The 12,535-nt window shown below is 36.3% G+C and overlaps 1 protein-coding gene across 1 annotated transcript; it reads left to right on the top strand.

The window, feature by feature from the left end:
* Positions 1-3,467: 3,467 nt before the first annotated feature.
* On the top strand, positions 3,468-12,211 carry LOC108245454 (adhesion G protein-coupled receptor F5-like). The gene is made up of 11 exons (XM_017432377.3): positions 3,468-3,976; positions 4,211-4,223; positions 7,016-7,162; positions 7,339-7,400; positions 7,502-7,554; positions 7,956-8,038; positions 8,232-8,368; positions 9,884-10,048; positions 10,138-11,520; positions 11,631-11,672; positions 11,882-12,211. Exons 1-11 carry the CDS (start codon positions 3,917-3,919, stop codon positions 11,924-11,926), a joined length of 2,190 nt encoding a protein of 729 aa, XP_017287866.1. The 5' UTR covers positions 3,468-3,916; the 3' UTR covers positions 11,927-12,211.
* The last annotated feature ends 324 nt before the right edge of the window (positions 12,212-12,535 follow it).

Below are 12,535 nucleotides of genomic sequence, written 5' to 3'. Positions count from 1 at the left end.
AGGCCATGGTCTTGAGCCGGAAAGGGGTAGAGTGCCTTCTCCGGGTCGGGGAAGATGTCCTGCCCCAAGTGGAGGAGTTTAAGTATCTCGGGGTCTTGTTCACGAATGAGGGAAAAATGCAGCGGGAGATCGACAGGCGGATTGGAGGCCAGAGAGACTACTGGTAAACGTTAATCAACCAGCACTGAGTGAAGGCTCTGCTGCTCCTTTATTCCCAGGACTCTGATGAGACTAATGAACTCCACCAGTGTAGGCTGCCCAGGTTCTCCACCAAGATCTTCACTGGAAGAGATGCATCACTCACACGCACACACAGGAACCCTGACAAGAACAGACTTAGTGCCGAGTTCACATAAGGTTTTCTCAATTTTAAAACTGATAAAATTAACTTTGGACTTCATGTTAATCCAAAAACGTTGAGAGGAAGAGTCAAACTTTGAGGTGGAAGTGAAAAAAAAAAAAAAAATACTATAATAATTGGAACCATTTTCTAAACTCTCCCTCTTGCTAAGCTGTTTAATTATCTCTGTGTTCATCAGTGTGAGCAACTTTTCTCTGTGATGAAAACTATATATATAAAAAACAGTACACACACAAAGGAGTTTCACTCTGTTTACTTTATTCAGTTCTTAGTTTTTACAGCTCAGACAAACACCAGTCAGAGCACATCACAGCTACAGTGTCTGACTGAATTTACTTCATCCATATTTCTCTTTGTTTTGTTTGTATTTATAAAGGAAAATCTTTGTAGTGGTTTGTGACTTCAAACTTTTAAGCTGTTTTCATAGCCTGTGATAAAAAGTTTTCATTAAAAATTTGGTAAAAAGCCAGTGTTAAAAAGGAAGCCATAAGAAATTAATTAAAGTAAGTTAAAAAATTCCAGTAAAGACTTTGTTCCTTCTGAGTTTCATATTCATCAAATTTGTATTAATAAAAATGTGCATACAAAACACTTCCTTTTGTTTCAGCTAAATTCAACTTTATGAATACTCTTTAAGAGATACATTGGTGTTTTAGCTCTGCTTCCTTGTTGGAGACGTCAATGCAAATCGTGTTTGTAAAAAAAATAATAATAATTTCAACTAGCTTTATCCTAACTCTGCCCAACATAAGGCTACATTTAATGCAAATGTGTGCACTTTCGTTCTAATGTGGATAAGCTCCTGACAGTTATGAGTAATGTTGTATATTAAACTCTTTTATATGCAGTAACAGTGATCGAGCCCAGGTAAGAACATTTACCTTGTGTTTGTTTGGTTTTTTTGTTTTGTTTTGTTTGTTTTTTTCTTTTGGCGTTTTGGAAGATCTGGACAGAGACAGTTTTAACTGTACAGCATGTCTTTGTGCATCTGGCATGTGTGTAAATAGCATCTAAAATACTTTAATGTAAAAATTCTGTCTAAATTTATAATCATACAAACTCATGTATCCTTTTATGCCTAAACTTTCTAATCAAAGTGCCTCTGTTAATGTTACAGTGGTGACCATCACTTTGGCAAAGTTCATATAAAAATTTTAACTTCAAGTGCATTGGGACTGTAGGAACCTTTTCAGGCTTTTTCTATCATTACAGATAACCCCCTTACCTTTCCATGCAGAAGGAACTGTTGCTGTTTGTAACTACTAGATTTTCTTTAATTAAAAATCAGGCTTTTATGTCTCAGGGAACATTTCAAAACTATTTTATTTACAGCTACTGCAACCTAAGAGCCCTTGAAAACGCTACTTTGATTTATCATTAACATAGGCTGAACCAGGGCCGTAGCTACCATAGAGGACACTGAGAACCGGACCTCAGTATTTTTCTACTGTGTATATTATGAAAAAATTAATCAAAACAACGCTTTTGAATGGCATGGTTCTCTGCGTAGCTCCACCAGTTTACTGTAGGAGGCGCTGCAACTGTGTGCAGCTGCAGCCAAACTCAATGTCTATGAAGAAGAGTGCAGCTTTGCTACCTTACTGCTAAAATAAAGACCAGAAGAAGAAGAGCACCACTTACAGTGAAACACAGCTGTGGTAACTTGCTGAAAATATTCTCCTTCAATTCCACGAAGCTGAAGTTGTTTTCCGATTTAAGCTTCCGATTCAGAAAATGGGTAAAGGGCCATTCCACCCAATTTTTCACTACCTTCAGCATCTTTAATTTACTCTAGTTAAAAAACTACAACACCTAGACACTTCAAACCTGAACCAGATTATTCTGCACTGATTGCAGAACATTTAAAACCAAGTGTGTGATCTGTGAAACCTTAATCTAATTTGTGAAACCTCAAAAAGGGGGGTTTTAGCACTTTTTTGTTTTACATCCGGACCACACTAGAACTGGTCCAGCTCCAAAACCACAACACCTCACTGGTATTTGATAAAAAGGTAAAATCAATGCTAAAATCTTGTGTTCTGAATGTGTTTGTGCAGCGTGAACAATCAACATTGTTCATGATAGGTCATGATAAAGTTAAAGCTATATTTTAAAATAAGATAAAGTTAAAGCTATATTCTAAAAGAATCATGTATAATCTAAATGGAATATAAACACAATGAAGCACAAGAAAAGAAAACACATCAATCAACTAAACTAAGTGTACAGAACTAAACTATGTGTACAGGGAGGGTAAATAAGCTAAAATATGAGAATGCCAAACTAACGATACCGAGCTTTTTAAATGGTACCAGACCCACGAGACATAATAATTACTAACTAAGGTAGAGAGAGAGGGAAGGAGGAGAAGGGGGGAGGTTGAGTGAGAGAGATGACAGAAACAGCGGAAAGTGTGCGTATGTGTGTGTATGTTGTTAGTGTGTGTGTGTGCGTGTGTGTGTTTGCAGATAAGTCCATGAATCATGTCACAGAGGTCATTGTCTTTGATAATGATGGAAAGTTAATCAGTGAGCTCTGGACGGATAAACAGATGTCCTTAGGCAGAGGGGAGCATCTTGTTTACATAGTTCCAGGAGAAATTTCAAGATAGCTGACCAAGGTCAGCCTAGGGGGAGCCAAATTCACAAACAAGCAGTAAATGTTTTGGTTCAGACAGACTTGTTTTCGTCTGCCTTGAAAGTCTTGCTGATACTTCTCAATAGCAAATCCAAACAGCCAAATTCCAAGACCTTTCGAGCAAAGCAACTTTCTCCAAGATGTAGCCCATATTATTCATGAGTTCCAGAACCGCAATTTAGCCTGCAATCCTGTAAAAGGATTGCATCCAACTTGCGATTTAGCTCCCGTAACAACACAGTCTGAGTGTAGTTCGCCGAACCCATCAAACGAATTTGACGATAAGTCAGGTAACTGCCTAATCCAAACAGCAGAAATCCTGTTATCAAAAATCCAAATATGTAAAGATCTTCCACGTCTTCCACAGACGGACTCGATAGACAAACAGGATTTCAATGTTTCCAGGAATCCAATGTGTATCCAGCGAAGAATGTCTTCTCAGGGCAGGCTGGCTCTCCTTTGGTCAGCCTTCCCGTCAAGAAAATTTGATCAATTGCGTTGAGAGACCAGCTGACCAGATCCATAGTTCAAAAATTTTTGGAGGAATATGTAAAAAAGAAGTTCCGAAAAATTACGAAAGCAGAGGGGGGACAGTTCAGGAGACAGAGAGACAGAGAGAAAAGAAACGCGTCAGGGACAATAGGGCCAATGATGTGCACTATGGGAGTAAGGACTGGGTTACATCAACAATCAGCACTAAAGCCGTTCTTGTTTGCTGTGGCGATGGACAGGTTGACAGATGAGATAAGGCAGGAATCCCGATGCAATATGATGGTGTGACAGGCTGGGATTAGTTGAGCTGGATGCAGATGATCTCTGGCAACCCCTAAAAAGAGCAGCTTAAAGAAGAAGAAGCAATATTTATTTCTTATCTTCCTAACAATCTGTGTTTTGTTTCTTCTTTTATCCAAAGTAACAATGTGGACCAAGGTTTTATTTTTTCTCATTGGTTTTATTGGAGGTGTGTGCATGGATCAGGTCAGTACAATATTTTACTCTGATAATTTTTTTTACTGAACTACAACAAAGTTAGACTTTCTGAAATTGTAAAGTAATATAATGCAAAGTGTGTGACCTATTTTGTACAATAACCTGCTTGATTTGTTTACTAAAAATTCAAGAGGAAAAAAATCTGTATTCTATTTTTAGTAAAAAATTAAACCAAACAATTCTTCTGACGCCAAGACTAATTTATTATTTTTGTTCTTGCAGGGGAATTTGAAAGGTGAGACTTTCGTATTTCAGTGTCATGTAAGAGATTTTCACAATGTTTGGCTTAAGGCCTAATTGCTCAAATTTTTAATAATATTTCTATACTCAAAGTAGTATGGAGTGAAACTGCCAGTTAGACCTGTAGCAAGAGCACCTCCAAAAATGTTTTGAGTCCAAATTTACCACCAACATGACAAAGAGGAAGCTGTTACTTTCATCACTGGCTTACAGTCTTTTTGCAAATTATTTTTTAACTTTCAAATAAGATAGTAAAGCCATTCACAGTCTGATGGGCTGACTATCCCTGGTTGGTCTTCTTTAGTAAAATAATTTGGATATTCAAATTTACCTGTACCATTTTGAATTAACCCCTTCACTGGTTGAGTTAAACTTGAATACAGAGCTTCTTAAAATCCACTAGGGGTTTCAAGTTTAAATACCACAATTTAAAAAAATATCAGGTGAGAAAAAAATGTTGATTTCAGTGTGTTCCAATTTTATTAACTATATATTACTTATAGTAACAATAATTTTGACTACTGATGTTAGAAATTCAGAAAGCTTCTCGATGTATTCCAAAGGGTTCAGGTACAGCTCAGATTTAATTTGGGTGCTTTTACCCAGTCGTTTCTGTTAGGGATAAAGCTGTTAAGCATTTTCCAGGTAAGTTGTGAGAGAGGAGACTGTATGTGATACAGGAAGATTACAAACAGAAATACCTGAACTGATTACAAGAGGAAACAGTTAAGCGGGTGAGGCAGGATGTGAGCGTGGAAACTGAAAAACAAACACTGGGGAAACAGAAAAGAGACAAACAAGGAACTAGACATGATCACAAAGGAATAAAATCTTGAATTGAACACAAAAGAAATGCCACAAAAACTGAGATTCTCACAGATATGAGCCTATGCATGTCCACTATCATGTTGTATCACAGAAAACCAAAACCAAAATTGTGTACAGAAATTTTTAATAACTGAGAGGAGATTGTAAATGGTATCAAAACAAATAAATAAAACTAAAGACCTAGCAGTTCTTTAAGAAAAGCCTAAGATGGCTGCTACAACCACATTTTGCAAGATATGTTTATTATTAAAGTATGTGTACTGTAGTGGATGACTCTCAGCTATTACCACATAAACTTTATTATCTGTAATTTTGAGCAAGTTATACCATTTTTGTGTTGGCAAAGGTCAATTTGCTGTGGGAGCCATCTTGAATGGGGATGTCTTCAAATTTCAATCAATTGTTGATGTACAGCCAATGAAACTTTCTGAAAGTTTTGTTATAAATTGAACATTTAGTTAGCATTTAGAATATGTATTGGGGATTATGCTCAGCTACTACCTGTCAGGATTTGGGGGTCTTGGGTTCACTTTTGTATTGGGTTTATTGTTTCTTGTGGTTATGTTTATTCTCCAGTGTTTAATGTGTTCTTTGTTAGTCTGCTCCTTGTGCTATCTCTCCCTCTCCCTCAGTAGTTTGGTCAACCTACCTCACCACTTACACCTGTCCCTTGTTCCCAATCAATCACCTGTTTCCATTTCCTCGTTACCCTCAGTCTTTTAAAACCTGATCATCTCCTTCATTTACTTGCTGGTTCATTTTCACTCCTATGTGCTGTTGGTTTTTCTTTGGGTCTCACCCCTTGTGTTCCTAGAATCCTGCTTTTATACTTTTTTGTTATTTAGTTGTAGTTACTGCCCCGTCAGCCTTTTGTTTGTGTTAATAAATTAGGTTTTCTTTGAGTTTCTCCGTGTACTGCCTGCATTTGGGTCCAACCATCCACCAAACCTGACACTACCACACGGAATATGAGCTCTTTATCTGTAAAATTAGCCGAGTCATAGCAAATTTCACATTTGCTAATGTTGCTTGGCAGTTGTCTTGGATGAGGTTCACTCCTAACAATCAATTATTGATGTACATTGAATGACTACTTTCTAAGAGTTTCATCCAAGTCCGTTTGTGGTTCTTGAGATATATTGCTAACAGTACAGACAAATAAACACATGAATGGAGACAAACTCACATAGAAAAGGGCGAAAATATTATAAGTCAACAGCCAATATTGACACATTTGCTTTGAAAAATCTTATCCAAGCTAAAAATGCTCTTTCCCTATATTTTGATGTTACTGTGAATGTTTTCGCCACCTAGGGGTGTGGCACGGATGTGTTTTGACAGGAAGAAATTCTTAAACAAGAAAAAATATCAATCCATCCATTTTATTTTACTGGCTTCTCCTTTCCGGGTTGCAGGGAACTGGTGTCTATCTCCAGCAGTCATTGTGCAAGCAGTGGGGTATATCCTGGACAGGTCGCAAGTCCATCACAGGGATGCATAGAGACAAACAACCATTCACACTTTTATTCACATTAAAGAAATATCTGGAGTAGTGTAGAGTGGGTGTGAATGTTGCAACCTTTTCAAACTGATTTTTACATCATTTGGTGAACAAGTTTTTCGCCTCCATAATTTAAAGCATGTTTTTTAAACTTGTGTGATTATTATCAAGAAATTTCAGACATATGACAGTTATGTCTTAACATGCAGACAAAGATCAAGAATATAGCTAGGACCCTATGTCCTTGAAGCTAGCATTTAATATGTACATCATTAAAACTGACTTTGCAAAGTTTCCTGAAATTTTGAAGCAACTCAAATGACCTTAACATTTTTTTTAGAAGCTTGTTGCAAACTGATCCTATCCTGTCAGTGAAGTTCAATGGTAGCACAAAAACTGAGCTCCTAAATTGAACAGTTTTTTTTTCTATTTTGTGTTTGTGCTGTGTTCTCTATTAGCGGATAGAAGTGTCTTTATGAAATTAGTGGCTGGTGATTCCTACAAGTGCAGCTGCTCAATGATCTACGAAAAGAGCAAAGTCTGCTACATTTGCTGCTGTAATCAAACAAAGGGAGAGTTTCTTTCTGCTTCTGTCTGTGATACCGGTAAGAGACCTTATGTTCTTGATAAATGATTGTGTACGGTAAAAAGTGTCAGATAAGGACTTGTGAAAAAGTTTTTGAGCTAATTCTTTTTGCTGCATGTTAATTTTTTTTCTTCATTCTTGCTTTGTACTATGTTCCCATGCTGCTGATAACATCAAAAACTAATGATATTTTAGTAGACACAGGTCACAACAGTAGTTCACAGACGAAAGCCACCTGGGTTTTAAACACACAAACGGTATGACTCACTTTTTAAATTAAAATACTACACTACACTATACTTTTTTAAATATTTGCCTCTACATGAGTTGTAAAGGATCTTGTATTTTTATTTCAAAGATTAAAAATGTCTGTCAAAGTTCAGATGCCATCATGGACAACAGTAGTCAAAGGTATTATACTTTACAAATATATCATTTTGGAAAATGGCAAAACTGTTTTTAAAACTAAATATATATTTTTAAATGACCGAAAATGCTTTTTTTACCACATCACATTAAAGCCTTGGATATATGAGGAAGTTGGAATGTCAAAAGGTACTTTGGAACAGCTCAGTGATCTTTATTTACTATGTTTAAGTGAACCAAAAGTATAAAAGCAACAAAGAAAAAATACTTTTATTTTGTTCAGTTGACCCTAGAAATTTGGCTAGAAAGTGCTATTGGACAGAAATCCAAATTCAGTAAGATCCCTGCTAGTAATTCTAGAAAACAAAGCAGACAGTCTTTGTGTTTCTTTATGTTTTTCACTTGAATATTTTTTTCTTTGATGATCCTTTCCAAATTTATTCCAGGTACTATCTAGTAGGAAGAAAAGTATGCAACATTTCGTACACTAAACCAAACCCAGATAAGAATCCTTGTAATGTTACTCAAGGTAAGTAAACTGTATATTGTTCATTTGCATTATTTCATTCTACAGCTACTGTAATGATTTATTAGTGTATGGCTGTAGTTCCTGCTTTTAGTAGATTAGTACGGGGTCATTTGTTCTTTCCCTTGTTCTCAGTGATTTGAGTAATGGTTTCTAGTTTTCAGAATCATATAAAACTGTTCTTCTTTCTCTATAGATTTTTATTGTACCAGTAAAATGTTTGGTAATGGACCAGTAGATTTTGAGGCTGTAGGACCCTGCGTAGAGGATGCATGTAGAGACACTGAAGACCACTGCATAGAAGATGTTCAGATTCTTCTCAGTCAGTCTCAGGTGATGTAATTCTTATGACCGTTCTGACACCAGATGATAGAAGAAAAACTCTAGCACTTGCTGTGCACTATTTTCTGACCTGTACTGTATTACTTAATATATTGTTAAGTTTATAAAAACAGTCAAAAAAAAATACTGATAGAAAAAGGATTTTTTTTTTATCTCTTCAATTCAGTGACTTCAGAAAAAATTTTAGACCCCCTTCATAATTAGCTATTTTATTTTGTAGCTGATGCTAAAATTGTTTAAATTATTTTCCCCCCTTCATTTATACTCAGAAGCTCATAATGACAAAGTGAAAATGAATTTTTTTTAACCAATTTGTAAATTTATGAGAAATAAAGACTTAAATATAGCTGTTATATAGGTAATATAGTTTCAACATTTAAGACGCTTACTATGTTCCTTTTTGAATGAAATATGGGTTTGAGATTTGCAAATCATTGGATTCTGTATGTATTTGCTGTTTACACAGTGTTACAACCTGGCTCAGCCAGGGGGAAGGAGAAGTAACATTAAAACCAGATTTTAAAGGTTTAATAGTCCAGCGTCTATTATTCAGTTTTTTTTTAACAAACAAAAACTAAAAGGTGTTGGTTAACAAATCACCTAAAAAATAAACACATCAACCACTCTTAAAACTAAAAAAAATTAAAAATTAAAACAAAGTCTATCTTAAAGTCAACCCAAAGCTCTTAACAAATTAAAACCTGACCAAAGACCGAAGGTTAAACACACCAAGGAGCTCCAAACAAATTCTAGTGGCACATTCAAAGTTTACAAAGGCCACAGCAAGACAAAGCCATTAAAGCTATCAGACATGCAGCAAAGAAGCAAGCTGAAAAAGCAAAGAACAGCACACCTTTGATGAGGAACTTGATGTTTAAATAGGGAGACCCCTTCAGGGTTTGGTGGGGCCATGAAGTAATAATCCAATCAGATCTGCGGTAGGCCCTTTGCAGGAAATGACACAGGAGGGGGGGCTGCATCCAGTTCTCACAGTGGAGCCAGTAGGCAAGACGCTGCAACTACACAGAAAAGGAAAAGAGAAAGAAAAGAAAAACATACAAGGCCACTGGCCGTAACACACAGCATCCCAACTTTTTCAGAAGTGGGGTTGTATTTCAACTGCTCAGAGCTATTTGAGTAATATTGTTCATATTGTAACTGAGATAATAAAATCTTAAAGTTCTATTTTACACTAACATACCTCAACGGATCACACAATGTTTTTCTGTACAGAGTATCTTTATCCGCACACAGTATCCACATACAACCCGAGCTAGGTTCATGTTAGCAATCATGTAATTGGAATCCATAAATTTTGACTTCTACTCTGACTTGAGTAGAAGCATCTGTACTTTTAACTTTAGTCAGTTTAAGGACAAGCAAATGTACCAAACTTAACCTGGGATTTTCTTACTTTGCTAATGAAAACATATAAACTTGTGAAATGTATATATAAACCCTAAAATAACATGTAATCCTAAACTTTTCTTTCATCAAATGTGACAGAGATTGAGTGATTCAACACTACCAGACTTCTTGGAGCAACTCAAGGGTGTGACTGTCAGTAACAATGAGAATGTAACTAAGTCTCCAAATAACATTAATGGGATTGTTGAGATTCTTAACAATGTAGCTACATCGTCTATTCCAATAAACAAAAAATCCATGGAGGTAGGTTAAATTTCTTTGTTGATATTTATGTTTGTCATGAAATACATGTTTTAAACCTAAAAAATGCTTTTTTGTTTTCTCCAATATAGAATATCCTGGAAACTGCAGGCATTCTCACATCTTACAGTGCAAAACATTCATGGGATACTCTCAACAAAAATAGTAACAATAAAGGAGACACAAGTAATGGTGAAGTAAAAAGTGCCAGCTCTTCATTGTTGAACTCTTTTGAGATTATATCAACCCGTCTTATTGATGGATCTTTCAGCATTCAAACACCTTATATTCTCTTGAACAAAACTACATTCACAAACACTTTCAGTGGCAACTTTAATTCCTCAGTGAAAATAAACATACCAAAGACTAATGAAGCAAACATATCAATCACTGTAATAACATTTGCTTCCATGGATAACGTCCTTCCTGCAAGAGATGAAGCCAATTCATCATTCAAAGTTATCAATGGAAAGGTTACTCTTATTCGCTTACAAAAAGCCATCAGAAATATACTATTAACATTTGATATCGTAAATGACAGTCTGGGAAACCCTAAATGTGTTTTTTGGAACTTCGCCCTCTTTGATGGTCTTGGTGGATGGAGCAGTGAGGGCTGTTCATTGTTATTCAACGAAAGTGAAGCTGTCAGCTGCAACTGCAACCACACCACCTCATTCTCTATTCTTATGTCATCTGACAGCCCTGATGAGCCTTTATTGAACTCTATTACCTACATCGGAGTTGGCATATCCATGGGTTCTTTAGTCATATGTCTCTTTACCGAAGCTATTTTATGGAAAAGAATAAAGAAGAACACAACATCTTACTTGCGTCACGTTTCCATTGTTAACATTGCTGTGTCTCTCCTGGTTGCAAACATCTGGTTTTTCGTTGGAGCTGCAATGTCAGATGATGAGAAGAAAATCCCACTTTTGAAAATCCCATCATGTATAGTAGCCACATTTTTTATCCATTTTTTCTACCTCGCTTTGTTCTTCTGGATGTTAGCCTTAGCCCTGCTGTTGCTTTACCGTCTGGTCATACTCTTTCATGGAGGATTGTCTGAAAGGTCCATGTTGGCCATTGGATTCTCTTTGGGATATGGTGGACCACTCATCATTGCAACAACAACCATAGCTGTAACCGCACCCTCAGATGAATACATTCAAGAACCTGCTGTCTGTTGGCTCAACTGGAATGAGTCCCAAGCTCTACTGGCATTTTTGATTCCTGCACTTCTGATAGTGGTCATCAACCTCATAATTGTGTTTTTGGTGATTAACAAAATGTTGACAAGAAAGGTTGGAGAGAATGCTCCACAAGTAGATGAAAAGCATGTTTTGAAGGTTATCACCAGGACTCTTGCTGTACTCACACCATTTTTTGGATTAACTTGGATTTTGGGAGTTGGAACCATGCTTTCTCCAAAAACCAGAGAAATTCATATTGCATTTGCATGCTCCAATTCAGTGCAGGTAATAATAAGTGTTTATGAATGCTGACGGTTTATATTTCAGTGTTTACTACTTTTAACATAGTGAAAATGTAGATTGTAATAGTGAATGTGTTACTATTGTTTTTAAAGGGTTTCTTCATTTGGGTGTTTGGAACACTGATGGACAAAAAGGTATGTATAGCTCAGTTGTCTTATAACTTAATTTTTTATCAGTTTAAAATAATAATTCATAGATTGATAAGCAAATCTTATTAATAAATTAACTAGCAAAATGTAACCACAATCCTAGTTTATATTACAAAAGAATCAATTGTTTCTACTTTCTTTCAATACTGCATGAGTTTTTAAAGCTGTGGACTAACTAAGAATGAACTTTTCAGGTGCAGTCTGAAATGACACTTTCACTGGCCACCCAAGTTCAATAAACTTGGAATGTTCTGAATGGCTTACCACCTTCAAATTTAGCCCATTTTTTTACCATTTTCTATCATGCTTTCCTTGCTTTCTTTCGGAGCCTCTATTTTACGTATTCTCCAAAATTTTTTAACTATGGATCTGGTCAGCTGGTCTCTCAACGCAATTGATCAAATTTTCTTGACGGGAAGACAGAACTTGGGAGAGCTCTGACTTACCCTGAGGTGACATTTTTTGCTGGATACACAATAGATTTCTGGAGGAAATGGAATAATTGTCTGTCTGACATTTTTTCTCTTTGGATGATCCTTTTGATAACAGGATTTCTGCTGTTTGGATTAAGCAGTTACCTGACTTATCGTCAAATTCGTTTCATGGGTTTGGCGGTCAACAATCAAACTGTGTGGTTACAGGAGCTGAATCCCAAGTTGGATGCGATCCTTTTACAAGACCGCTGACTGAATTGCGGTTCTGGAACTCATAATATGGTTACATCTTGAAAAAGTTGCTCGCTCGAATCAGGCAGAATGGATCTGAAATTTGACTGTTTGGATTCACCATTAAGAAGTATCAGCAAGACTTTCAAGGCTGACAGAAATCACAATGTCTGCCTGAACCAA

Source organism: Kryptolebias marmoratus, linkage group LG19, assembly GCF_001649575.2.
Source record: "Kryptolebias marmoratus isolate JLee-2015 linkage group LG19, ASM164957v2, whole genome shotgun sequence".
In the NCBI taxonomy this organism is placed as follows: Eukaryota; Metazoa; Chordata; class Actinopteri; order Cyprinodontiformes; family Rivulidae; genus Kryptolebias; species Kryptolebias marmoratus.
This window is presented reverse-complemented; position numbering and strand designations above follow the sequence as displayed.

What these genes read in the sequence shown, in the direction of transcription:
- LOC108245454 (XM_017432377.3), top strand. Translation starts at nt 3,917, where the DNA reads ATGTGGACCAAGGTTTTATTTTTTCTCATTGGTTTTATTGGAGGTGTG. An exon ending in ATGGACAACAGTAGTCAAAG is followed by an intron (nt 7,555 to 7,955) that starts GTATTATACTTT and finishes AATTTATTCCAG; the next exon opens with GTACTATCTAGTAGGAAGAA. An exon ending in CATGCTCCAATTCAGTGCAG is followed by an intron (nt 11,521 to 11,630) that starts GTAATAATAAGT and finishes TTGTTTTTAAAG; the next exon opens with GGTTTCTTCATTTGGGTGTT.